This window comes from Bos indicus x Bos taurus, chromosome 9 (genome assembly GCF_003369695.1).
Source record: "Bos indicus x Bos taurus breed Angus x Brahman F1 hybrid chromosome 9, Bos_hybrid_MaternalHap_v2.0, whole genome shotgun sequence".
In the NCBI taxonomy this organism is placed as follows: domain Eukaryota; kingdom Metazoa; phylum Chordata; class Mammalia; order Artiodactyla; family Bovidae; genus Bos; species Bos indicus x Bos taurus.
The window spans coordinates 49,200,082-49,226,121 of record NC_040084.1 but is presented as its reverse complement, the minus strand read 5'-3'; the positions used below and the strand labels follow the sequence as shown (position 1 = coordinate 49,226,121).

The 26,040-nt window shown below is 36.7% G+C and overlaps 1 protein-coding gene across 1 annotated transcript in view; it reads right to left on the bottom strand.

The window, feature by feature from the left end:
* ASCC3 (activating signal cointegrator 1 complex subunit 3) overlaps positions 1-26,040 on the bottom strand; it is a 334,203-nt gene that overhangs the window by 303,054 nt on the left and 5,109 nt on the right. The window contains exons 2-3 of the mRNA XM_027551338.1: positions 10,317-10,447; positions 8,631-8,781 (exon numbers count right to left, since the gene is read on the bottom strand). Of these exons, the coding sequence (XP_027407139.1) occupies positions 8,631-8,781; positions 10,317-10,406 (241 nt within the window). The 5' untranslated portion in view covers positions 10,407-10,447. The remainder of the gene's footprint in view (positions 1-8,630; positions 8,782-10,316; positions 10,448-26,040) is intronic.

Sequence of the window (26,040 nt, the reverse complement as noted above, 5' to 3'; positions counted from 1 at the left end):
TACATGGCAGACTTTTAAGTCAGCATCCAGTCTCTATATTATCATTTCTACTAAAAATTCTGCATCAAATTACAACCTGACTTCTCAAGTAACCAAATGGCTAACATAAAAGTTTTGATGTTATATAAAAGCTTTTTTATAATAAAACCATATTTTGAACATCACTAAGAAACATTCTGAGCAACTTCACTTTCACTTTTCACTTTCATGCATTGGAGAAGGAAATGGCAACCCACTCCAGTGTTCTTGCCTGGAGACTCCCAGGGACAGGAGAGCCTGGTGGGCTGCCGTCTATGGGGTCACACAGAGTCGGACACGACTGAAGTGACACAGCAGCAGCAGCAGCAAGCAACATTCAGAAAACTAAGATCATGGCATCTGGTCCCATCACTTGATGGGAAATAGTTGGGGAAACAGTGTCAAGACTTTATTTTTGGGGGGGCTCCAGAGCCTGTTAGGCTGTAATCCATGGGGTCGCTAAGAGTCGGACACGACTGAGCGACTTCCCTTTCAATTTTCACTTTCATGCATTGGAGAAGGAAATGGCAACCCACTCCAGTGTTCTTGCCTGGAGAATCCCAGGGACGGGGGGAGCCTGGTGGGCTGCCGTCTATGGGGTCGCACAGAGTCAGACACGACTGAAGTGACTTAGCATAGCAAAATCACTGCAGATTGTGACTGCAGCCTTTTAATGACATTAAAAGACACTTACTCCTTGGAAGGAAAGTTATAACCAACATAGATAGTATCTTGAAAAGCAGAGATATTACTTTGCCAACAAAGGTCCATCTAGTCAAGGCTATGGTTTTTCCAGTGGTCATGTATGGATGTGAGAGTTGGACTGTGAAGAAAGCTGAGTGCCGAAGAACTGATGCTTTTGAACTGTGGTGTTGGAGAAGACTCTTGAGAGTCCCTTGGACTGCAAGGAGATCCAACCAGTCCATTCTAAAGGAGATCAGTCCTGGGTGTTCATTGGAAGGACTGATGCTAAAGCTGAAACTCCAGTACTTTGGCCACCTCATGCGAAGAGTTGACTCATTGGAAAAGACTCTGATGCTGGGAGGGATTGGGGGCAGGAGGAGAAGGGGACGACAGAGGATGAGATGGCTGGATGGCATCACTGACTCGATGGACGTGAGTCTGAATGAACTCTGGGAGTTGGTGATGGACAGGGAGGCCTGGCGTGCTGTGGTTCATGGGGTAGCAAAGAGTCGGACATGACTGAGCGACTGAACTGAAGGAAATAGAAACTCTATCCTTGAACAAATGTTATAGCTCACTGATAATTAACTGACCTTTTTTTTTTTTTTTTAATTCTAAGGGGGAAAAATGTTTTAAATATACACTTGAGTGCTACATCCATTTATCAGGCACCTAGTAATATTATACCTGGTAATACAATACAGAAAATTAACTGGAAACTTTTAAAAATACCTCTTACAGAGAGCAGTATAAATTGCCTTATACTTAAGGGAGTCGTAATAATTTGTAAATGAAGAATATACTGATAAGCTAAAGCAAATTGTGAAGAGTTGATCCTATTTCCAACTCCTGCCATTGCTACAACAGCCATTTAACTTTCAGCTGTTTTGCCATATCGCCAAGTAATCTGGACTGCCTGTTTATACATTTGTAAAAAGTCATCTATGATTTTCAATAAGTTATTCAGCTTTTTCATGTTGCATTTTGTCTTGTGAAAGAAACATAAATATAACACACCTCTGTCCCTTAGCATTCAAAACACAATCTAACTCTGTCCCAAGTTTCCCTCTCTAAGAATTCCTTCCCGATTTACCCTAGGAAGTTCCTGACCTTTTGGCACATCTTTAACATTTAACCACTCAGAGCACTATTTGTTTACCAATGGCTACTGGTACATCTAGGTTATAATAAAAGTATTCACTGACAGTCATTTGCCAGGCTTTACTTTAGGCACTTTGTAGTACTTCTTCACATAACAACAACTACACATAAGAATTACTACTATCATCACATTATATAAGAGGAAACAGATTCAGGGATATTAATTAGCTCTCTATGGCTCAGTGGATAAAGAATGTGCCTGCCAGTGCAGGAGACAGAGATGCAGGTTTGATCCCTGGGTCAGGAAGATCCCCTGCAAGAAGAAATGGCAACTCACTCCAGTGTTTTCGCCTGGAAAATCCCACGAATGGAGGAGCCTGGCAGGCTATAGTCCACGAGGTCGCAAAGAGAAGAACACGACAGAACAACTAAGCACAACACACACAAACACATATTAGCCACCCACTAGTAAATGACAGAACTGAATTTGTACCACATATATTAACTGATAACTTGAAATTATCTAGGCTAAAAGAAAATATGAAAACTGAAAACAAAACAAAAAGATGGTACAAAAATACAGTTGCAATATCCTAAACAAAATACTAACTTGCTAGAACCATCCATATTTCTAAAAATAAACTATAAGCAAGTAGAGTTTATTTCAGGAATGCAGAGATGATTCAATTATCAGAAAACCTAGCAAAATAATCTACTCTCAAAAAATTAACAGAGACTAATGCTAAGATATGACAGCCAGAAGTAGAGCAGACATGGTGAACAAAAGCCAACAAGTACAAAGAAAAGGACAAACCATTAGCAGCCTTAACCCCAACATAACCAAGCTGAATTCTGCAGAGGGAGGGTGTCAGAGGAAAACAAATAAACTTACTTGCTCCCTATCACTTTAGTAGGTTTTCATATTTGAGTTGAATACATTCTTAAAACATATATTTATGAATATATAAATGTCATAAAAACAAAAATAGGCATGAGAGTGATAAATACCAATTTTTAATTCTATTTATATCAGTTACCAGAGACTGAGCAAGGTACATAAACAGTTCTGAAGACGTCAGTAAGATTTTATTTTTTTAAAAGAGAAAACTGGAAGGAAAGATAGTCAAGTGTTAAGCTAAATGGTGAATACACAGGTATTTGCTATATACATTTTTAATTTTATCAGTCTGAAACATTTCATGAAAACTGATAATATGAAAAGCACAATTTTTATGTTTTTGAATATAACAAGATATATACAATACAAACACAACTCAAAGAATTATCACAAAATGAACACACCTATATAACTTGAGTAAGTACTTCCAGAAACAGAACATTATGAGCTCCCTAGAAACTTCTCCCATATTAATTCCCAGTCATTACTATCCTGACTTCTGAAACCTGACATTAGCAATGTCTAGTTTTCAATTTCATATAAACAGAATCATATGATCTGTTCTTCTGTTCGGCTTCTTTAAGTCAACATTACATTCATAAGATGCGTTTACAAAGTTACACGTAGCTGTGGTTTATTATTGTTATAAGGTAATCTATATATCATGATTTATCCATGCCACTACTTAACAGTGAATTAGGCTGTTTCCATCATAAGGTTTTTACAAATAATGTAGCCATGAACACACATGTCTCTGCGTGTACAGGCACTTATACTGGATACTTATGTACCTATTACTTTGTATCAAGATTTAAATTTCACTTGTCCAACCACAGAGGAGCCTATCAAACAGTTATTCAAAGCAGTCATACCAATGTAAACTCTAATAGAGGTGGATGAAAATTCTAGTTTCATATTCTTGAGCCTCACCAACAATCGGTATGTCAGTCTTTTTCATTTTAACCATTCTGATGGGTATGTAATGGCATCTCCCTGATTACTATCAAGGTTGGGCATCTTTTCATATTTATTAACTATTCCATTATCTTCTGCAAAGTGTTCAAGACTCTTGCTCATTTTTATTTACACACTATTATCTGTCCTTTTCTTATTGATTTATAGGGCTTATTGTAGACACAAGATATCTTTTTGGTCATATGTTGAAGATATATTCTCCCACTCTATAACCTGCCTTTTTACACGGAAAGAATAAAATGCATTAATTTTAATGTAGTCCAATTTACCAATCATTCCCTTTATGAAAGCTGTTTTTTGTTTAAAAAATTATTCTATATCCAAAGATCATGAAGATATTCTTCTATATTATCTTTTAGATTTATTGTGCTGAGCTTCAGTTTCATTTTATAAGTTGCTTTCAATTATTTGTATTGGTACATTTTTTTGTCATATGTACATCTAGTTGACCCAACACCACATACTGAACAATCACTCATGGCTCACACTTGAAGTCCTTCATGATAAATCAAGTATTCTAATATCCACGGGCTAGTTTCTGGACCCTCTTCCATCTGGTCTGTTTGTCTATCCTTGGATCAATACCTCACTGTCTAAATTACTAATCTTTATAATAAATCAATATTATTATATCCAAAAAGTAAGCTCTCCCTCTTTGTTTTTCAAGGTTGACTTGGCTGCTCTTCACCATTAATTTTCCATATAACTTTCAGATTACCTTGACAATTTCCATGTACACACAACTCACAAACACAAACCTGCTTAGACCTTGATTAGGTCACACTGAATCTGCAGATCAATTTGGATAAAAATGATAGCTTTATTGTCATGTTTCCATCTTTTGTATATCCCCCTATTGATTTAGGCTATCTTTAATTTCTCTCAATAATACTTTAGTTTTTCGTGAAGAAGTCCTGTTCATCATTTGTTAAATTTACTTCCAGGTATCTGATAATTTTCAGTACTTTTGTAAATGGCGTTTTTACAAATTTGCTTCTCATAAACAGAAATAAAACTGATTTTTATACTGACCCTGATAAATTAATTTTCTAATGACACATCTATGTCTACAATGAGTAATTAAATAAATTAATATTAAGGGCCAAAAACACTATTTTAAAATAATTTATAGTATTTTCTTCCTCAAGCTAAGTTTTGTTATTAAAACATTCTTGAAGGGAGAATAAAGTTGTAAAAAAGACACGGGAATATATCAAATGTAAATCTGAGAGGTAAGAAAGTACTTTAAAATTACAAAACTTCTTTAAAAGCTGTTACTTGAAAGACACTATCAGTATCACAGGTAGTAAAGACCACAGTCAACTTTTAGTTGGATTCTCAATACTTCATTTCCTTATTGAGCATCTACTATATGCCTCATACCACATTAGGCACTGGAGTACAAAGACACTGTGATTCCTGGAATTCCTGTATCGTTAAGGCATTCACAGTCCACCAGTGAAGGGACTGAGGTAAATACCAAACAATTAGAAAGTACTCTTAAAAAGGTATGGAAGAGATGCCATTCGAATGGAACACCGTCTGCTAACATTAATAAGGAATAACAACATTAGAAGAAGACATGGATGAAGCCTAAGCCATTTCTTCAGAGATGAGAAGCATTTTACCAGATGAACACAACGGGGGAAGTTATTCTAACACATAATTACAAAGAGAAAAAACAGTGAGTACTTCCCAGTAAAGTATTATAGTAAATATTACATATGTTAGGAATAAAGGTTACATGTGACAGAATGGGAAGAAGATAAATTATTCCAATTCATAAAGGAGCTTTTCTTTTCCCATTCTAAGGAATCTAGTTTAAAAAATTAATAAAGAAAGAAAGTGAAGTCGCTCAGTCATGTCCAATTCTTTGTGACCCCAATGGACTGTAGCCTACTAGGCTCCTCTGTCCATGGAATTTTCCAGGCAAGAGTATTGGAGTGGGTTGCCATTTTCTTCTCCAGGGGATCTTCCTGACCTGGGTCTCCCACATTGCAGGCAGATACCAGCTGAGCCACTAAACTGGGGCTAAAATGAGCTTTACTTTTTATAAAGATCAGTCTAGTGACAGTGAAGAAGTTGAATAAGAAAGGAAGTTTGAGACAACAGGCTACTGCAGTGGTTCAGACACGACATGGTAAAAGCCTGAACTAGGGCAATAGCGAATATGTAGAGGGAGTCAATTTGAGAACAGCTGTAAAGTAGACTTGACAGAACCTGACCTCTGACCACAAGGAAAGAATCTAGAATTCCATCATGTTTCCATTTCAAACTTTGGGGTCCAAGCCTAGAAGTACCACAACTCAACTACAGGATTCACTGAACTTTGGACCCTGGTTCTTCACACACAAAATGATGGCACTGGACAAGATGTTCCCTGATGTCTCTTCGAGCTGAAATACCCATAACTCTGACTCGTCAATATACATGGTCTTAAGTACCTCATACCAATATGCTCAACTGAAATACAAGTAATTTTCTTTTTCTTTATTCTCTTGTTCCACCTTTTTAACACAATTACACAAAAATTACCTGTGTTAAAAGAATGATATAAGAGAAAACACACAGACGTTTTTTTCCATAAGACTAATCCTCTTAATGCTGCTAGCTTTAATAAAATTTCCAGTATCACCAGTATTTTTCATTCAGACTAGATGACTACCAGTCAACTACTAATTTCACTAAAAAGCTAATAGTTATTTAACTTAAACATACCATTAAAAAGAGCACCTGCCTAAATCCGACCCCAAGATTTCATCTGTCACAGAAGTATTAAACTTTTGAGATATTACATCTCAAAATATTCAATTATTTAAATACATCAGTCAATAGATTAGTCCCTGAGTTTGAATCAGATGTTTTGCTAACAGGCAAAACTCCTAGGATTATATTTAATAGATAATATTAAATACATTTAAAGTTATATTTTAAATGGCTTTTAAAACAATAATTTTTGACTTGTCAGGGATATTTGCAGAAAGTAGTGAAGGAAAACTTACTTTTTTAAAATCTTAACTTCCACATCATTTAATAAAGAATTAATTCAGTCATGGTGCTGAATAAGCTTACTATTTTATACTGCCTTTGCTAGGTATTCTGAGGTATTTTTATAAATTAAAGAAGAGGAATGACATTATAGTTTTTGAAAACTATCTGAGTCAGACACCCCAACCCAAAATCATTCTAACACCTTACACATGAAGACAGTGAAGCCCAGAAGGGTTAAGATCCTATTCAAGGTAATTTAGTTAGATTGGAGACTTTGCATTTTCACCATTATTTTCCAATGAACCCAACTGCCACAATATTCTTAAAATATAAAGTATGACTGTATGTCAAATGCTATCACAAATCACATCAGTGTGCTCTATTTTTCCCAGGCTTAATAAGCAAACTCAAGTCTTACCAAAATCCTTGAATTTCAAAACATTATCTCACTGCAAAAACATATATGACATTCATTTTATATTTTCACAACATAAAACTATGAGGTCATTAAATTTAACATCATACTACATTGCAAATCAATGATAATTGAATGATACAGCAAAGTCAAAATATCAGAATAATAAATTCAAAGATTTGATGATCATAAATGAAAATTATTCTTGTATATGAGATAAAATAGAAACACCTTCCAAAATTGGTGAAAGGAAGAAAACTGTCAACCAGCATATGGTGAAGTAAGACTCTAAATTTTCCTTCTACCGAGAAATCACCTGAAAAAAATTTTCATTTATTTGTCAAGTGAACTGTCATTAAGACTCTAAAATATACCAAGCACTATTTTGAGCACCAGGGATGGTGTGTGTTGAACAAGAGGAATAAGATCCTGTTCTGAGAAAAACAAAGGCAATAAATAAGCAAAATATCAGATAATAATAAATGTTGTGGAGAAAATGTTACCAAGGGTTACAAGATAAAGAATGGGTAATCATTTGAGATTAGATGACCAATGAGAGTCTCATTAAGGGAATAACTTCAAAAGAAACAAGAAAGGATCTACCCACTCTAAGACTAGGACAGAAGAACATTCTCAGCACAGGGAAGAGCATGTAGAAAGAACCCCAAACAGGCACCAAACTGGTGGGTTTGAGGAAGTGAGAAAGGCTGCATGTCTGCGAAGCACAGTTAGGAAAAGCAAGGATGACTTCTGATCAGATAGAAAGATGAAGGCTAGATCACACAGAGCCACAGTTATCAGTCTCAAGCTTTTCTACGTAAAAACCTGAATTTGAAGTTAGAAGTATACTAGAAGGCAATGGCACCCCACTCCAGTACTTCTGCCTGGAAAATCCCATGGATGGAGGAGCCTGGAAGGCTGCAGTCCATGCGGTCAATGAGGGTCGGACACGACTGAGCGACTTCACTTTCACTTTTCACTTTCATGCATTGGAGAAGGAAATGTCAACCCACTCCAGTGTTCTTGCCTGGAGAATCCCAGGGACGGGGGAACCTGGTGGGCTGCCGTCTGTGGGGTCACACAGAGTCGGACATGACTGAAGTGACTTAGCAGCAGCAGCAGCAGTGTTAAAGTATGCTTTTTAGTTATCAGAGTCTGGAATGAAGCAACGAATTCCAATGAATAAATTCAGATGCTTTACCAAAGAGTCATTTGTTTTGTTTTGCTCTCTTCAATCTTGGGAAAGTAGTTTGAGTAAAAACTACATGGCTTTTAAGTTTCCTTCCAGCTGTATGACAATTTTAATTTACCCTATCCTTATTTCAGTAAAGACAGTGGTTTAAAACTCTAAATAGATTCCTAAAGATCGTTCAAATTTAATTTTACTATACTAATTAGCTTACTTCTGCATCCCTGAATCCTAAGCTCTTTGATAGATAAGACTATCTTATAATTATAAATACTTTCCTGGGAATTTTAGTATACAGTTTAAAAAGAATCTGTTTTTTGAACTTTAGTGGTTTAAAAAAAACAAAAACAAGACTATACCTATTTGTTTTGCAGCCTGTAATATAGCTTTTAAGTCTTCATTTACTCTTTGCATTTCACTCTCCTCCAGTTTTTCATTCAAAAATTTTACAATCTTCATCCATGTCAGGTCCAAGCCTACAATTTGTTCATGAAGTTTAGACCGCTTCATCTGAAACAGACAGCATAATACAGAAACATACTGGTTAAAAGTTTTCTCGAATCTATCATTTATCACATATATTTTTCATTAATCATACAACTTGGCACCTTCTACAAGAATGCAAAATTGTATCTACTCACATCCAAATTTATAGCTCCCAGAAGGAGCTTTATTTAAATGTGATTTAAAAGGACCTCATTTATTCAAAGATATGTTTTTAAAAGCTTCTTTTTCTATAGTTTAATCACAATGAATACTCATTATGAAATAATTTTCATATGGCAAAGTAAAATGCAAAAAGTCCAACACCCAGATAACAATTGGTAACATACCACAAACCTCTTTTCATTTTCCTGCTTGTTTTTTACATAGCTTAGACCATACCGTATATAAGAGCTTTATGTCATGCTTTTTGATGAAAGGCATTTAAAGAAAATAAGACTCCTATGATGGGAAGGCAAAAGGAGAAGGAGGTGGCAAAGGATAAGACAGTTAGAAAGCATCACTGCCCCAACTGACATGAATATGAGCAAACTCCGGGAGATGGTGAAGGATAGGGGGAGCCTGTGTGCTGCAGTCCACGGGGATCACAGTCAGACATGACTTAGGGACCGAATGACAGCAACAAATGATGGGTTCAATATATTCAAATCAGTATTGCTTTCCTAAGGTTGATCCTACAACAGGTTAGGAATCCAGGAGATTCTTATCTGTACATAGTCTTTCCATGAGACTATAAATCTTTCCAGTCTCAAGAACTGACACAGAAAGCTGTAAATATTTTATTTCATATCACTGAACTTGATCCCTGGATTAAACTTTGTGACATCCTCTGACCAAATGAAAAGCAGTGAATCAGATGTTATTCCTGTCATTTAGCTGCTAAGTCATGTCCAACTCTAATTTTCCCCTTGGTTGTACTGATGATTTTGGACCCAAGAAAAAAATCATGCATTTACCAACTGGATGTTACCAATTGTTTTCTTGGGCTCCAAAATCACTGCAAATGGTGACTGCAGCCATGAAATTAAAAGACATTTGCTCCTTGGAAGAAAAGCTATGACAAACCTAGACAGCATATTAAAAAGCAAAGATATTACTTTACCAACAAAGGTGCATATAGTCAAAGCTATGGTTTTCCCGACAGTCATGTATGGATGTGAGAGTTGGACAATAAAGAAAGCTGAGTGCCAAAGAATTGATGCTTTTGAACTGTGGTGTTGGAGAAGACTCTTGAGAGTCCCTTGGACTGCAAGGAGATCCAACCAGTCCATCCTAAAGGAAATCAGTCCTGAATATTCATTGGAAGGACGGATGCTAAAGCTGAAACTCTAATACTTTGGCTACCTGATGCGAAGAACTGACTTATTTGAAAAGACCCTGATGCTGGGAAAGACTGAAGGCGGGAGGAGAAGGACTGAGTGACTGAACGGAACTGAAGGTAAAATTTACCATTTTTTAAAATGCACACAGAATTGAGAAAAGGACTGTCAAATATCTGCCCATATTTTATATTTATAATCATTTTATCTAAAACAATGTACCTGTAAGTCAGCCACTTCTTCATTATAATTATCTTGCTTGGTGACATTTGAAAAGGAGCGCAAGGCTCCTGTGAGTCGAGGTAAAGCCATCTATTATTCAATCAGTGATCCATACAATGAGAAACTTGAAACTGAAACAAAACAAGATGATATTTAACTGTAGAGAGGAGGTGGGAGAGATAATCACATTCAACAAATTAGCCTGTATTTAAAATAAAGAAAACACTTAAAAAGCAATTGCTACCAATGCTGAAAAGTTCTCTTGACACATTTTCTACCCATGTAGTTCTTTTATAACACATTGTCTTATAGGTGGGGAAAAAAAAAAAACAGACAAAAAAAACACCAACAACACTTGCTTGTGGGTACTACTATAACATTCCTTCAAATGAATTGTGTAGATTTCCAAGTACTACAACCAGGAACAATGACAGAGATAAAAGCATTTGCCCATCTTTTCTCCAATTTCATTTTATGCTCATTGATTTCATCTCACATAATCTCTTATTTTTTGTCTCACTGGCTTTTTCCAGTTACATGCATTTGTATTACCTGGAGTGCTCTTCTGACGTTCATACAATTGCCTCATTAAACAAAGTTCTTGGCTTAAAAGACCACTCAATCACAGACAGGGCAGCTACCCACCTACTGTCTATCATAATACAAAACTCCTCTTTACAGGCACTAATTAATATTTGATAGTCTCTTATTTACTTATTTATATATTGTCTCACCCGACAAAGAGTAAGCTTCATGACAAAAAAAAGAAAAAAAAAAGACCTTCATTTCACTCATCTCTGCTAGCAAACACAACAGAAAAGCAATATGTTTGGCAGTCAATAATGTCTTGGTTGGGCCTCCCTCCCTGGTGGCTCAGTTGTAAAGAATCTGCCAATGCAGATGTGGGTTCAATCCCTGGGTTGGGAAGGTCCCCTGGAGAAGGAAATGGCAACTCACTCCAATATTCTTGCCTGGGAAATCCCATGGACAGAGGGGCCTGGTGGGCTACAGTCCATGGGGTTGCAAAGAGTTGGACACAACTTAGCAACTAAACAACAATAATTGTGTGGTTAATAATAGAAGGATGAAAAACTGAGAAAAAGAAATCATGGTAATGGGAAGACTAAAGAACCAGAAAACAATCAGAGCAGCTGAGGAAGGGGAGAACTCCCAGGCAAAGAAAAGTCAGATGATCTGATCTAATCTCCTTGTTTATATGCTAACAACTGAACAACTCGTCTTCTGGCAGATAGACTATTTATTATGAAGAGGGTCCTCAACCTTGGAATACTCTTAGAGGGCTATCTTGGTTTAAGCTTGCTTATTATAATAAAACTACAATATATACATTTATAAGGCATGGCTCCCTGGAGAATGTCACATAAGCTATGTGCGTGTGTGCTCAGTTGTGTCCGACTCTTTGCAACCCCATGGCCCCTCTGTCCATGGGATCTGTTCAGGTTCCCTGGAACCTGCATCTTGTGTTTCCTGCATTGGCAGGTGGGTTCTTTACCACTAGTGCTACCAGGGAAGCCCAAGCTATGAAAGTTGTCAAACAGAAATAATTTTGCCCCACTTGGGACATTTAGCAATATCTGGTGACACTTTGGGTCACTGGGGAGTTGGGTGGGTGCAACTGTCTTCTGGTGGGTAGGGCCTATTGATGCTGCTAAACACACTATAAGGCACAGGACAGCCTCCTCACAATAAAGAATTATCTAGCCCCAAATGTCAATAGGGCAGAGTTTATTAGGATTCCCACTCCAGAGTCTAAAAATAGAGATGTTTTGTAACCCAAGCACTTCTCAACGTGTGAAAAGACCTACACACCTCAATTAAGAGACCTCACTAATTATTCTGAGCCAAAGAGTATCTGTCCATTAATGGGACTGGAATAGTAACTAGGAGACCATATAGGATGCCTCAGACCACTCCCTGTTTCTGCTCTTCTTGATTGCATACACCTTTGAAGTTATTATAAAATTTGATTCTCAGTAAAATCTCCAGTTCCTATATTAACTACATATAAAAAAATTGTATAAAATGTTTAACAAAATAAGAGAATTTTTTTAAAATGAAGAACAGTAAAATGACTAGGCAAATTGGAAAATATAACTTTTAGAAATAAAACTACATACTTAAACAAAAAAACAATCAATAATGAGTTAAATAATAGATTAGATACAGTGAAAACAAAAGTGGTGCTCTGCAAGAGAGAGATATCTGAATAACGCAGTATGCTGTTACAACTAGACCAAGTATAAATTAAGTAGATCAAAGAGAAAGAAGCCCAAATATATCAATACTCACAATAAATGTAAACAAATTAATCTTAACACCAAAAGATTGACAGCCTGAATTACTAAACAGCAATCAAGTAAACACTAGAGCTATACCTAAAACAGACAGAGAAAGGTTGAAAGTTAAAAGATGGAATAAGATCCTCCTGTAAATGATAACCAAAAGTAGCTAGTGGCTGTATCAACAGCATCAGATCAGATAAAAGAGACTTTAAAACAAAAGGTATTATTAAGGATAGGAGGAAAAAAAAACCCTCTCTACATAATATTAGAAGTTATAGCTCACTAAGGTATAAAAATTTTGAATTTGCATGCCTCAATAAAAATTAATTAAACCTCAACACGCCTCAAAATAAATTAAAACAGATTTCCAGAAAAAAGTAACAAGTCCAACATCAAAGTGAAAGTTCAATAATCGATCAATTATTGATAGGTCAAATCAACATCAACCAAAAGAAATGGAAGTTGAGCACTGAAATTAGTGAATTTAACCTAAAATAAATGAAAATATATATTCTTTTCAAGTACATTTGTAACAATTTTAAATGGCCTATGTATCAGTTCAGTTCAGTCGCTCAGCTGTGTCCGACTCTTTGCAACCCCATGAATCACAGCACGCAGGCCTCCCTGTCCATCACCACCTCCCGGAGTTCACCCAAACTCATGTCCATGGAGTTGGTGATGCCATCCAGCCATCTCATCCTCTGGCATCCCCTTCTCCTCCTGCCCCCAGTCCCTCCCAGCATCAGAGTCTTTTCCAATGACTCAACTCTTCGCATGAGGTGGCCAAAGTACTGGTGTTTCAGCTTTAGCATCTGTCCTTCCAGTGAACACCCAGGACTGATCTCCTTTAGAATGGACTGGTTGGATCTCCTTGCAGTCCAGGGCACTCTCAAGAGTCTTCTCCAACACCACAGTTCAAAAGCATCAATTCTTCGGTGCTCAGCTTTCTTCACAGTCCAACTCTCACATCCATACATGACCACTGGAAAAACCATAGCCTTGACTAGACGGACCTTTGTTGGCAAATAAATATCTCTGCTTTTCAATATGCTATCTAGGTTGGTCATAACTTTCCTTCCAAGGAGTAAGTGTCTTTTAATTTCATGGCTGGAGTCACCATCTGCAGTGATTTGGGAGCCCAAAAAAATAAAGTCTGACAGTTTCCACTGTTTCCCCATCTATTTCCCATGAAATGATGGGACCAGATGCCATGATCTTAGTTTTCTGAATGTTGAGCTTTAAGCCAACTTTTTCACTCTTCTCTTTCACTTTCATCAAGGGGCTTTTTAGTTCCTCTTCACTTTCTGCCATAAGGGTGATGTCATCTGCATATCTGAGGTTATTGATACTTCTGGCAATCTTGATTCCAGCTTGTGCTTCTTCCAGCCCAGCTTTTCTCATGATGTACTCTGCATATAAGTTAAATAAGCAGGGTGACAATATACAGCCTTGACGTACTCCTTTTCCTATTTGGAACCAGTCTGTTGTTCCATGTCCAGTTCTAACTCTTGCTTCCTGACCTGCATATAGGTTTCTCAAGAGGCAGGTCAGGTGGTCTGGTATTCCCATCTCTAGTAAATCTCAACAAATGTCAAAAAGTTAAGTATAGTATAGACTGGCAGACAACAAAATTTGCAGAAAAAGAGCAAATATTTTAGGTGTGGCAGGGAGCCTCTGCTGTATATTCTTTTTTTTTCTTTAAATCATTCTTGGGCTCAGGGTAACCAAATTAATCTGCTGACTCCAGATATAGTTCACATTTTCTGAATAAAATACAATTAGATTAGAAATCAGAAACACAAAAGATTAAAAAACATAGTTGTTTGTATTGCCAATCTGTAAGTAAAGGGTATGATTCGGGTGAGGAAAAACCAGCTGGATTCTCCACATCACAATAAAGAATTTCAGTCAGAAAAGTAAAATGATCCAATTTGCAAATAAACTCCCTCACTGGCTGACTTTAAATTTCAGCTACCCACTGGGAATGAGTTTAGGAGAACATTTCTGGAAATGAGATGATTCAAAGAATCACACTGGGATTTTTCTAACACAACATAACATAGTTCCTAGAGCATTTGGAAGAATAAATGAAAGCAAGAGTCAGTGGACATTGACGTTGTAAGACTTCAGTGTGCACCACAATCACCCAGAGGGCTTCTCAAACTGCTGAGCTTCACTTCCCTACTTTTCACCCCCAATCTTCTATTCAGCAGACCAGATGGCATTGAGATGGGACACAGGATCTTATCTTCCCAGCAAGTTCTCCAGTGATGCAGCAAGTCTAGTGCCACACTTGGAGAACCACTGTTTCAGAGGTGTTATCTTTTATTCTGAAGTCACTATCTCAGTCCTGTCTCAAACCAACAGTAACCACGAAGTTTCCACCTGTATTAAGAACTCAGCGGCTTAAGTTCGGTGCACAATCTGTTTCCCAGCAGTCTTTCTCAACAAGGATCTGTGAGAGAAGTCTTCCTGAAAGTGAACTGAGTGACTTTTTTCTCAATTCTCCTACAGATGCAACATAGTTAATATCATCCATTGAGTAGTAAAGCATAAAATGTATGCCTCAGGGCACTGGAGTTTAAATTCTCCACCTAGACTGAGAGAATTCTATTCAAAGATAAGAATTCTATTCATGACTGACAAGTCAGAAGTCTTTAAAGAAAGATCTTGACACTAAACTGAACAGTATTCTGCCTCAGAACCTACTTTTTAACCATACATGTTAGTGCTTTCAAAATATAATATCAGAACAAGAAACATGTGATACATGGGATATTCTACCTCAGGCAAGGTCTTAAGAATTAACAGAGTTTGGCATCTCTCATTATTATTTTGACATATCTCACAGTAATCTGAATGTCCTGTGCCTCTCTTTAAAAAGCAAGGAGTACAGTGCACTGGGACGACCCAGAGGGATGGTATGGGGAGGGAGGAGGGAGGAGGGTTCAGGATGGGGAACACGTGTATGCCTGTGGCGGATTCATTTCGATATATGGCAGAACCAACACAATATTGTAAAGTTTAAAAATAAAATAAAATTAAAAAAATTAAAAATAAAAATAAAAAGCAAGGAGTAAGACTTCATTGATTTTTATTCGAATTCACCAATCCAACAAATCCTAACAAAACAACAAACTGCTCACACCCAAACTCTAAGAAGAGATCTAATAATAGTAGGGCCCGGTACTGAGGTCACACTGTTAGACTCTACACTAACAGGAAACTTTAAAGCTCCCCGAGGGATCATCAAAATAATCAGTATGAATTATACGTCTCAAAAAATGAAGTAAAGCACATTCCTTGATTTTTTTTAATTTGGTTTTATCTACTTTATTCCTCAAGTTAAATGACCACCACTGTAAATAGTTCACTTCTTCATAGTTACCTGTAAATCATTTATTCACAAATATTTTAGGATCTCCTATCCAGCAGGAACTGTGTTAAGCACTGGGTATAAATAAGGCTTACAGAACTCTATTCTTCAAAACCCACTGTATCCTATACCAGTAAAAAGATCGCCAAACATTTAAGGGTATCTGAAATGCATAAAGTTCAAATTGAAAAAATAAATTTTCAATCTTATGGTTATTCATTTAATCAACAAATATCTATAGATCACCTACAATGTATTAGATACCCTGCAAGGATCTAGAGATTTAAAAAGGGGGAAAAAGAAAATACAGTTCTTGTATGACTGCCTCTTACCCTAGATAACAAGTATACAATACAGCTGAAAAGAAAGAAAAACAGCTGCAAAAATTATGCAGATATAACTGTAGGAAGACAAGGGAGAAACACCTAAGAAGGTGGAAACGAAAGTAGGTAAGAAGGAAGGAAACTGAGATTTTAAAGGACTTGAGTGGGGGAAAAAAGGTTATTCCAAGGTAAATATATAAAGAAGAAAACTAAACCAACAGATTATTGCTTAAAAAAACCTATAAAATAGTTCATTTGGAGACTCATGAAATTAAAGATGTAAGCAGAGACCCAACAGCATGTTTCAATTTAAGCACTTTTTATCCTGCTAAAAAATGTAACATATTGTAGAAAAATGACTCAGATTTAAGTGTAGTGAACAGATTAAAGGTGAGGTCAAATTGGAGACAAGCAAACTATTTGGAAATTTATTTCAATAAACTAGGTGAAAAACAGAGGATACAATTGAAGCAAGAAAAGACAGAAAAGGATGGATTTGAGAAATGTTTTTATTTGGGAGACAGAAGAAATTCATGGACAGGATGTGAGGATGAAGGTGAAAGAGGCAGGACCCCCACCTTTCTAGCTCATGAAAGGCAGAACAGCTGAGTGTGTATGTAGAGAAGGCGTACTGGAAGAAGAAAGATGATTAGTTCTGCTTTGGAAAGTTTTGATCATGGGCCATCAAGTGGGATATACGGTTTAGGGTTTCCTATCAGAGGTCTGGGGCTAGAAGGACAGAATTTAGTGTTATCCCTTCAATGTAGTTAAAAGCATGGTTGAACATACTCCTTTATGTGAAATTATTTATATAAACCTGCAGACTCTCTCCCTAAGAAAACAGACATACACACGTACAAACATTTTGTAATTCATTTCAGAGGATGCACGAAAGCCATGAAATCCATCCATGTATCCCTAAAAACCTCTTGAGAGTAGACAGTAGAGGGCCCAGGACAGAGTCCTAAAGGATCAAAAAAGAGCTGTCATATAAAGAAAGTGGTATCACAAGAAAAGGTTTCAAATGTTATGCTACATAGTCCAGTGCACTCAGCCACTAAAGTCTTAGATGACTTTAGAAAACACATTTTCAAAACAAATGGTGGAAGAAAGCATATTTCAGTAGGTGAAACATAAATGGAAAGGAAGAAATTGAGTACTAGCGACTCTTTTAAGGAATGTGGTTGAGAAGAAAAAGCAAGAAATAGTGAAAACATAGGGTTAAGACTTTTTAGTAATACAAGAGAGAGTTCAGCACAATTCTATAAATCAGATGAGAGCCAATAAAGACAGGTTGAGTAACCAAAGCAAAGACTATGAACATGGCTTAGGACAGTAGGGTCCCTGAGAAAGCAAGAGAGACAATCATGGGTCTAGATATACCACTTGGATAGAAGGAGTGTGGCGGGCTGGGTGAGTAGAAGTGCATATATGTTTATAAGGGAAGCAGAAGGTAAATAGGGAGAGAAAAAAATATGGTAAAAGATAGTTCCACCAAATGACTCCTATTTTCTTTGAGATCCAAAACTAGCCAAAATAAAGTGAGATGGAATTTTTGAAGACAGAGGCAAAAGTTTGACCTCACCATCAACAATGAGAGGAAACTGACTAATAAATCATAAAAGGATTTTTCAGGTGGCAAATGAATGCTCATCCCATATTGGAAACCATAAATTTAGAATGGCAACAATCTGGCACAGGAACAAAGGTTGGCATTATATAGGGTTAAGGTTTGATAACTCAGGGACAATAGGAGGGCAGTGGAGCCTAAATGGCGCAAATGATTGAGTGCTGGATTTGAGGTCCAAAACAAAAGGAAAAGACATTCAACTAAGAGGTCTTAAAGATAGACATCGCAGTGTTTACTATTAAACTTTCTGATACAAGACACAGCGAAGGCGTATCAAGATAAACTGACCTACAAAGCAATTGCTACCCCAGTCATTTTTATTCCAACCAAAATTTTGTAAATAAAAATATCCCTCAAAACAAATATATCTATCTTTCTAAAAGATAGAAAGCCTAGAAGTCACTTTTTTTTTTTTCCTATTCCCTGAAGTACTCCTCTATGGTTATCTGAATAAGCCTTTAGACTGTCAATCAGATATATTGACAGATATACAGAAACAGATAAACAGAAACTGTTTTGAAGAAGTTAACCGCCCTTTTTAACATTCAAATAGGGAAGAAAAATATCTGACAGTAACGTATTTCCCTTTGTGAAACAATATTAACCAATAATTTGTAAGCTAGAATTCTAGTACACATTATTCTGAAGTAGCATATTAAAAATTATAAGATTTATTTTTCATATTCCAAACCCATGTTTCTCAACTCTAAAAAGGGTCCAACTGCTTGACAGCAACTTTAGGAAAATACAGTTACAGTATTTTTAATTACAAATAAATAACAAAAACTCAAGAAGAAACAAACTATATTTCCTAATAAGTATAAAGTCAAGCAATTGCTTGTTGGTGATCATGAATACCAGGTAATTATTAGGAGGGGAAAAGGAAAGTAAAAGAGATATAATGTAGGTAAGGGATAAAAGCACTGAAAAGATGGATGAGGCTGTGAATGGAATAAAAATTAGAATTTAAGATTTCAATAGCCAAAACAGAATTATATGCCCACATACAATACCTTTTAGAAAAAATAAGCTGAAATATTTAATTTTAATTCATCTGTTAAAAAAATCAAGTTGTGATATAGATATAATTAACACTGTTAAAATTAGAATTCAGAAAAAAAAGCCTTAATAGATATTTTATATATATATATATATATATATATATGAAGTGAAGTGAAGTCGCTCAGTCATGTCCGACTCTTTGCGATCCCATGGACTGTAGCCTACCAGGCTCTTCCATCCATGGGACTCTCCAGGCAAGAATACTGGAGTGGGTTGCCATTTCCTTCTCCAGGGGATCTTCCCACCCAGGGACTGAACTCTGATCTCCTGCACTGCAGGCAGACGCTTTACCCTCTGAGCCATGATGGTAGTACATATATATATATATATATACAAATCCTCTACTATACCATTTCAAAAGGGGGCGATTTTTTTTTCATGGTAAATCCTAAAGAAAACTTTTAGTTACTTGTACTGAACTTGTATTCCTTACTTGCCTTGTACCTTATGCCACCAACAGGTCAATGTGAAGTCACATCTTAGGTATATTTAATTAATTATTTGAATCAAACAAAGGAAACCAAATACAAGGTATAGACAGACACAAAAAATAATGCTAGAGATTCTGTCCACTATTTCACATACTCAATACATGCTCTTGAGTGAATGGGGGTGAACAACAAGAATATGATGCTCCCTTAAGTCTGTTTCAATAACTACATGCATATCCAACTGAGAATCCTGCTGTACTGCAGGACTCCAAGGTTTAAAACCAAGTTCCCTTTTTAAAAAAATATACATGGCCATTAAACACAAGCCAACTTTTTCATCTTGTTCATCCTCAGAAACTACGATATGTCCCAAGTTTGGAGGAAAAGTGTGGCTGTATATGACATATTGAGAGACAGTAGGTTTTGACAACCTGGTGTCTTCCTAAAGGACTTGCAAGGGAAATTTGTAACTATTCATAACCTTCACCAAAAAAGTTCACTTTAGATCTTAACTCATTCTTAAGCAAGAAGCAATGGCTCTTGAATAGTTTCCAATCAAGTTAGGTAACACACCTGGAACATGGAGAACTGAGAAAGCACAGCAAAGATAAATACATACATACATATACATTTCTTTTCATGAATCAAAATCTAAAAGATGATGCTGTTAGTGCTGCACTCAATATGCCAACAAGTTTGGAAAACTCAGCAGTAGAAAAGGTCACTTTTCATTCCAATCCCAAAGAAAGAAAATGCCAGAGAATGTTCAAACTACCATACAATTGCACTCATTTCACATGCTAGCAATGTAATGCTCAAAATCCTTCAAGCAAGGCTTCAACAGCAAGTGAACAGAGAAATTCCAGATGTACAAGCTGGATTTAGAAAAGGCAGAGGAACCAGAGATCAAATTGCCAACATCCACTGGATCACAGAAAAAGCAAAGGAATTAAAAAAAAAAAATGTGCTTCACTGACTACTGCTAAAGCCTTTGACTATGTGAATCACAACAAACTGGAAAATTCTTAAAGAGATGGGAATACCAGATCACATTATCTGCCTCATCGAGAAATCTGTATGCAGGTCAATAAGCAACAGTTAGAACTGGATATGGGATAACAGACTGGTTCCAAATTGGGAAAGGTGTACGTCAGGTGTATATTGTCACCCTGCTTATTTAACTTATATGCAGAGTACATCATGAGAAACGCTGGGCTGGAAGAAGCACAAGCTGGAATCAAGACTGCCAGAAGAAATATGAACAACCTCAGATATGCAAATGATACCACTCTAATGGCAGAAAGTGAAGAGGAACTAAAGAGCCTCTTGATGAACATGAAAGAGGAGAGCAAAAAAGCTGGCTTAAAACTCAGCATTCAAAAAACTAAGATCATGGTATCTGGTCCCATCACTTCATGTCAAATAGATGGGGGAAAAGTGGAAACAGTGATAGACTTTATTTTCCTGGACTCCAAAATCACTGCAGATGATGACTGCAGCCGCAAAATTAAAAGATGCTTGCTCCTTGGAAGAAATCCTATGACAAACTTAGTGTATTAAAAAGCAGAGACATTACTTTGCCAAGAAAGGTTCATATAGACAAAGCTATAGTTTTTCCAGTAGTCAGGTATGGATGTGAGAGAGTTGGACCATAAAGAAAGGTAAGCACCGAAGAGTTGATGTTTTTAAACTGCGGTGTTGGAGAAGACTCCTGAGATTCCCTTCGATAGCAAAGAGACCAAACAAGTCAGTCTTACAGGAAATCAACTCTGGATATTCATTGGAAGGACTGATGCTGAAGCTCAAATACTCTGGCCACCTGATGCAAAGAGTCAACTCACCGGAAAAGACCCTGATGCTAGGAAAAATTAAGGACAAGAAGAAAAGGGGGCAACAGAGGATGAGATGGTTGGATAGCATCACTGACTCAATGGACATCAGTCTGAGCAAACTCTGGGAGATAGTGAAGAACAGGGAAGCCTAATACCCTGCAGTTCATGGGGTCACAAAGAGTTGCACAAAACTTAGCGACTGAACAACGAACAACAACAACATATACACCTTTTATATGAATCAAAATCTATAATGGCTTGTTAAGAATAAAATTTATATATACAAGATTCTTGTTCTCTAACTTTTCCCTCCAACTACTTACTTACATTAACTCCAGGTTTACCAACCACAGATAGGGGAGAAAACCTAGACAGACTCATAACTATTAACCTAAGAGTCTACAGAAGACCTCCAAGGTTATATTTACTTTTAACAAAGGATAAGAAAAGCTTTTCTTTTAAATATTCCTGGGACGATAAATGGCAAGAATAACATATCAGCACAGATGAGAAGAACAGTCAGAAAAAACACCCCACAAGGAACAAACCAGCACACGTATTCCAGAAAACGTGTGGAGCAGACTCACTACATACAAGGCAATACATATTTTCCTTTCGTTCCAGTAGAAAAGGTTGCGGCCCAAATTAGCTGAAAAAGGCAAAATTCTCATTCCACTCCAATCTATGGGCCTCTGGAAAGATCGACTCAGGGACTCTGTTCCTGTCCCCTAATGAGCCCTGAGAAGATTAATTTAACTGAAACCTCTCATAAGGTACCCTCATACACCAAACCCAAAACTCAAGTGATGCTCTGGAGTTAGCTTTAGCTGTTTAGTGAAAGCATTTTCCTGACCTTGCACACTTGTTCCTCTGTACCACGGTTATATGGAACACCAGCACATTCCCAAATATGAGCTCCAGTGATCTTTCAGAAATCTGATAGTTTTTACATGCAAATAAACTAGGATTATACACTCCAAATCCTAAAAAAAATTTATCAAAGAGTATAATGGCTTTGATCTTTATTTACTGTTTTGTGTAGAGGAAATTCTTGAATAGCCCTAACTCGACACTATGTCAAAGAAGCTGCCACTACCTTGAAATAGCAGATGAAATCTCTACCCCTCTCTCTGAAGTAGAGAAAAAGTAGGCATTAACAACAGGACTGAGGTGAATTTATGTTGTAAACAAGAAATATAAAAACAGAAAAGGAAATTACTAACTCATTGGGAGTTACAAATTAGAGTACATAAGAATTTTATCATAGTTACATGTTATTTAATGTAATGCCTGCTTTACTTAGTCTTTCTGAAACAATGTATTGCCAGGACCGTTACTTAACATTCTAGTCTGAACTGTTTGTTTCAATCTTATTGAATTAAAGACTTAATTACTAAAAGAGGGTACTCTCTTTCACTCTGTATTAGCCAGAAATGCACCCTGACAAATACAGTTAATAAGAATATTTTCTGTGTGCCCTGTTCTGAGCTGAACTCTCACTCCATACTCTGTTACTCACAGCTTCCTAAACTGAAAGATGTCTGAAAGGGTCAGATCCATATTTCTCCTTCTTTCTTATATTCTAACTTTCTAAGCCATTTTTTTTTACCAACCAATTATATATACTACATTTCAGAGAAAAAAATAAGTTTTGACAATGACATCTCCAACCTTTTTTAGAACATAATTACTAAAGGAAACCTCTAAAGATTGCTAGTTAACCATTTTTACAGTAAAGATACCAGGAAAATCATGGTAGTTATTGATTGTTTAATAAAAATGACATCTGTATAGGTTAAACATCGATGTTTTTCAGTGGCTTATAAAAATCTCCATGTAAGTATAAATCACAAAGTATCTGGGTCACTAAGTACTAGATGTTGATTTCTGATCTTAAAAGTACTTTAAAAAAATTATCTGTACTGTCTAATGTCAGTGAGTTTTCAAAGTTGAGTACTCTGTTCACATAAGTGACTTCTAGATATAAACCTGTCATCTTACTTTAAATGTTCTCTTCACCAAGGTAATCAGTACCATTTCTTTCCACCAATACCCCTCATTAAGCCTTGGCTTATATCCTGTCACTCAGAAGTATGTCGAAACATGCATGAGAACTTTATACAACAGCTTCAAGGCAATGGATTGAGAGGCAGCAGAGAAGTGACAAAAGAGAAAAAAAAATTAGCAACGCTTTTCAAGAGAAGAATTGAAGCAACTAAAAAAAAAAAAAAAATTCGGAGAAGGCAATGGCACCCCACTCCAGTACTCTTGCCTGGAAAATCCCATGGATGGAGGAGCCGGGAAGGCTGGAGTCCATGGGGTCGCTGAGGGTCGGACACGACTGAGTGACTTCACTTTCACTTTTTACTTTCATGCATTGGAGAAGGAAATGGCAACCCACTCCAGTGTTCTTGCCTGGAGAATCCCAGGGATGGGGGAGCCTGGTGGGCTGCTGTCTATGGGGTCACACAGAGTCAGACACAACTGAAGTGACTTAGCAGCAGCAGCAGTAGCAGCAAGGCAAAAATTACTCCTTGTTAAATCTGCTTGGCAATGTGTGTTACATTATTTTCTGAACATTTTCCATATTCTGGAAATATATCAAAACTAAGGTTTTAATTAAGTTTATTTATTTTTAACTGAAGGATAATTGTTTTACAATACTGTGTTGGTTTCTGCCATACATCCACATGAATCAGCCATAGGTGTATGTATATCCCATTTGAACCTCCCTCCCTAATTAAGTTTTAAATAAACACAGAAGCCTAATAAGAAACAGAAGAATTGTGAAAGCATCAAACTGAATGTCTAGCAAATCGCGGCTTCTAAAAGCATTCCTGAAAATGCTCTGGCTTATGAGACTTAACATTGAACACCTGGGCGCTCTTTTAATATTGCCACCCATAATGTACTTCAATTCCATTTAACCAAATTAATTCTGCCATTTTCAATCCAGAGTCCATTCTCCTTAGCATAAAAGAGGGAAGAGAATTTAGCAGTTAATTAAATCTATTTTCTCTTTTAACATCCTAGTAATTGCCCCAAGAAATACACTGCTAAATGTAGCTTAAAAACTGTTTCGCTATCCTCAGTGTTTCTTCAAGGATTCACATCACAGGTTCTACAAATTCACTTTTCTTTAATTCATTCTTAGTTTTTGTACTCTTTCTCCATTGTTCAACTTATATTTTAAAAAAATACTCAGGCACAGCATCAGTTTCTTGAGACACCTCTCTCTTCTTGATCATTGGAGTTAATGTATGATTAACATCAGGATTACATTTTCAAGAGACCCAATCTACCTTTGTGTCTATGCTCTCAGGCTAAGAATCACACAAATTTTTTTGTAAGTTACAGTTGCCAGATAAAAATATAAAATGCAGGATTAAATTTGAATTTCAGGTTGTTTAATAAATCATTCTTTTAGTATAATATGTCCTATGCAATATTTGAGACATTCTTAAATGGGATATAGTTATACTAAAAAAAAAAAAAAAAATCACTGTTGCTTACCTGAAATCCAAATTTAACTCTGTATCCTGTATTTAGAAACACTACTCTGAATATTCAAATATCTGTCTTCCCTAACTCTTTTGGTAAATACTGTATCTTCTTAAGAGTAAAAGTTAATAAGAGATCTCCAGATTTTTTTAATAGGTATCAACTATTTAAAAGTTTAAATGACAAGAATGAACACAAAGTAAAAGATTAGACAAGTCTGTAGTGGTGACACTTAAGTGACCATCTATGAGGGCAGCTGCAGTGACCTGAGAGGCACCAGGTGCCCAGGGCTGAAGGAGTAAACTTCAGGAGGGTAATCTCACAATCTGGTGCAGAAGACAACCCAATGAGATAAGCTATCTCAATACAGAGTAAGACTGCTGGCTCTCAAAGAGGGCAGTAATGAGCGTTTTTGGAACACAAAGCAGGTGCATCCAGCCTAGCAGAAAAGGAAACCGGGAAGAAAAAGTACCTTCCTTACTTGAGACAACAGGGATGAGGAGTCAATCAGGTACACATACTGATGAGAGGTGAGAACATTCCACATTCAAAGAACTAAATAGATGACTGAAGGATAGTAGTCAAGGAGTATGTAATGTGGCAGGAGATGGGGCTGGAGAGACAGGTGGGAACAAGGTCATCAGGGCCTTGTAAGTCATGTTGCTCGGAAACTCTTTTAATAGTAAAAGAAATCTCCGAAAGAGTTATTGACTTGAGCTGTGTTTAACAGGGATTACTTGCCTGGAGAATCCCATGGACAGAGGAGCCTGGCAGGCCATGGTCCATAAGGTCGTACAGAGTTGGACACGACTGAAGCCACTAAGCACACACACACGCACTATGACTGCAGAGAAGAAAACGGACCACAGGAAGGCAAGACCTGAAGCAGAAAGACACTATGAGGTTGTTAGAGTAATCCAGAAGAAGAGATGAGAGTTCCTGAACTGTAATGGTAGTGAATTAGAGGAAAGTAGAGGAATCCAATCAAATCTATTTGGCTTAGTCTGATTATTTTTATCTGTGGTGGGGAAGGAGGCAAGGACCACAGTTAACTTCCATGTTGACAGATCAGGTGATGATATAATTCACAAAACTAGACCAGAATATCATGAGTTCAATCTCAAACAGAGTGAATCTAAGATGTCCATATGACATTCAAGTAAAAATGGCCAGCAGGGACTGAATATTCAGGTGTGAAATTCAGGAGAGAGGTCTGAATATAAACATGAGAATCATAAGGAATACCATGGGAACAGCTGAAAATCA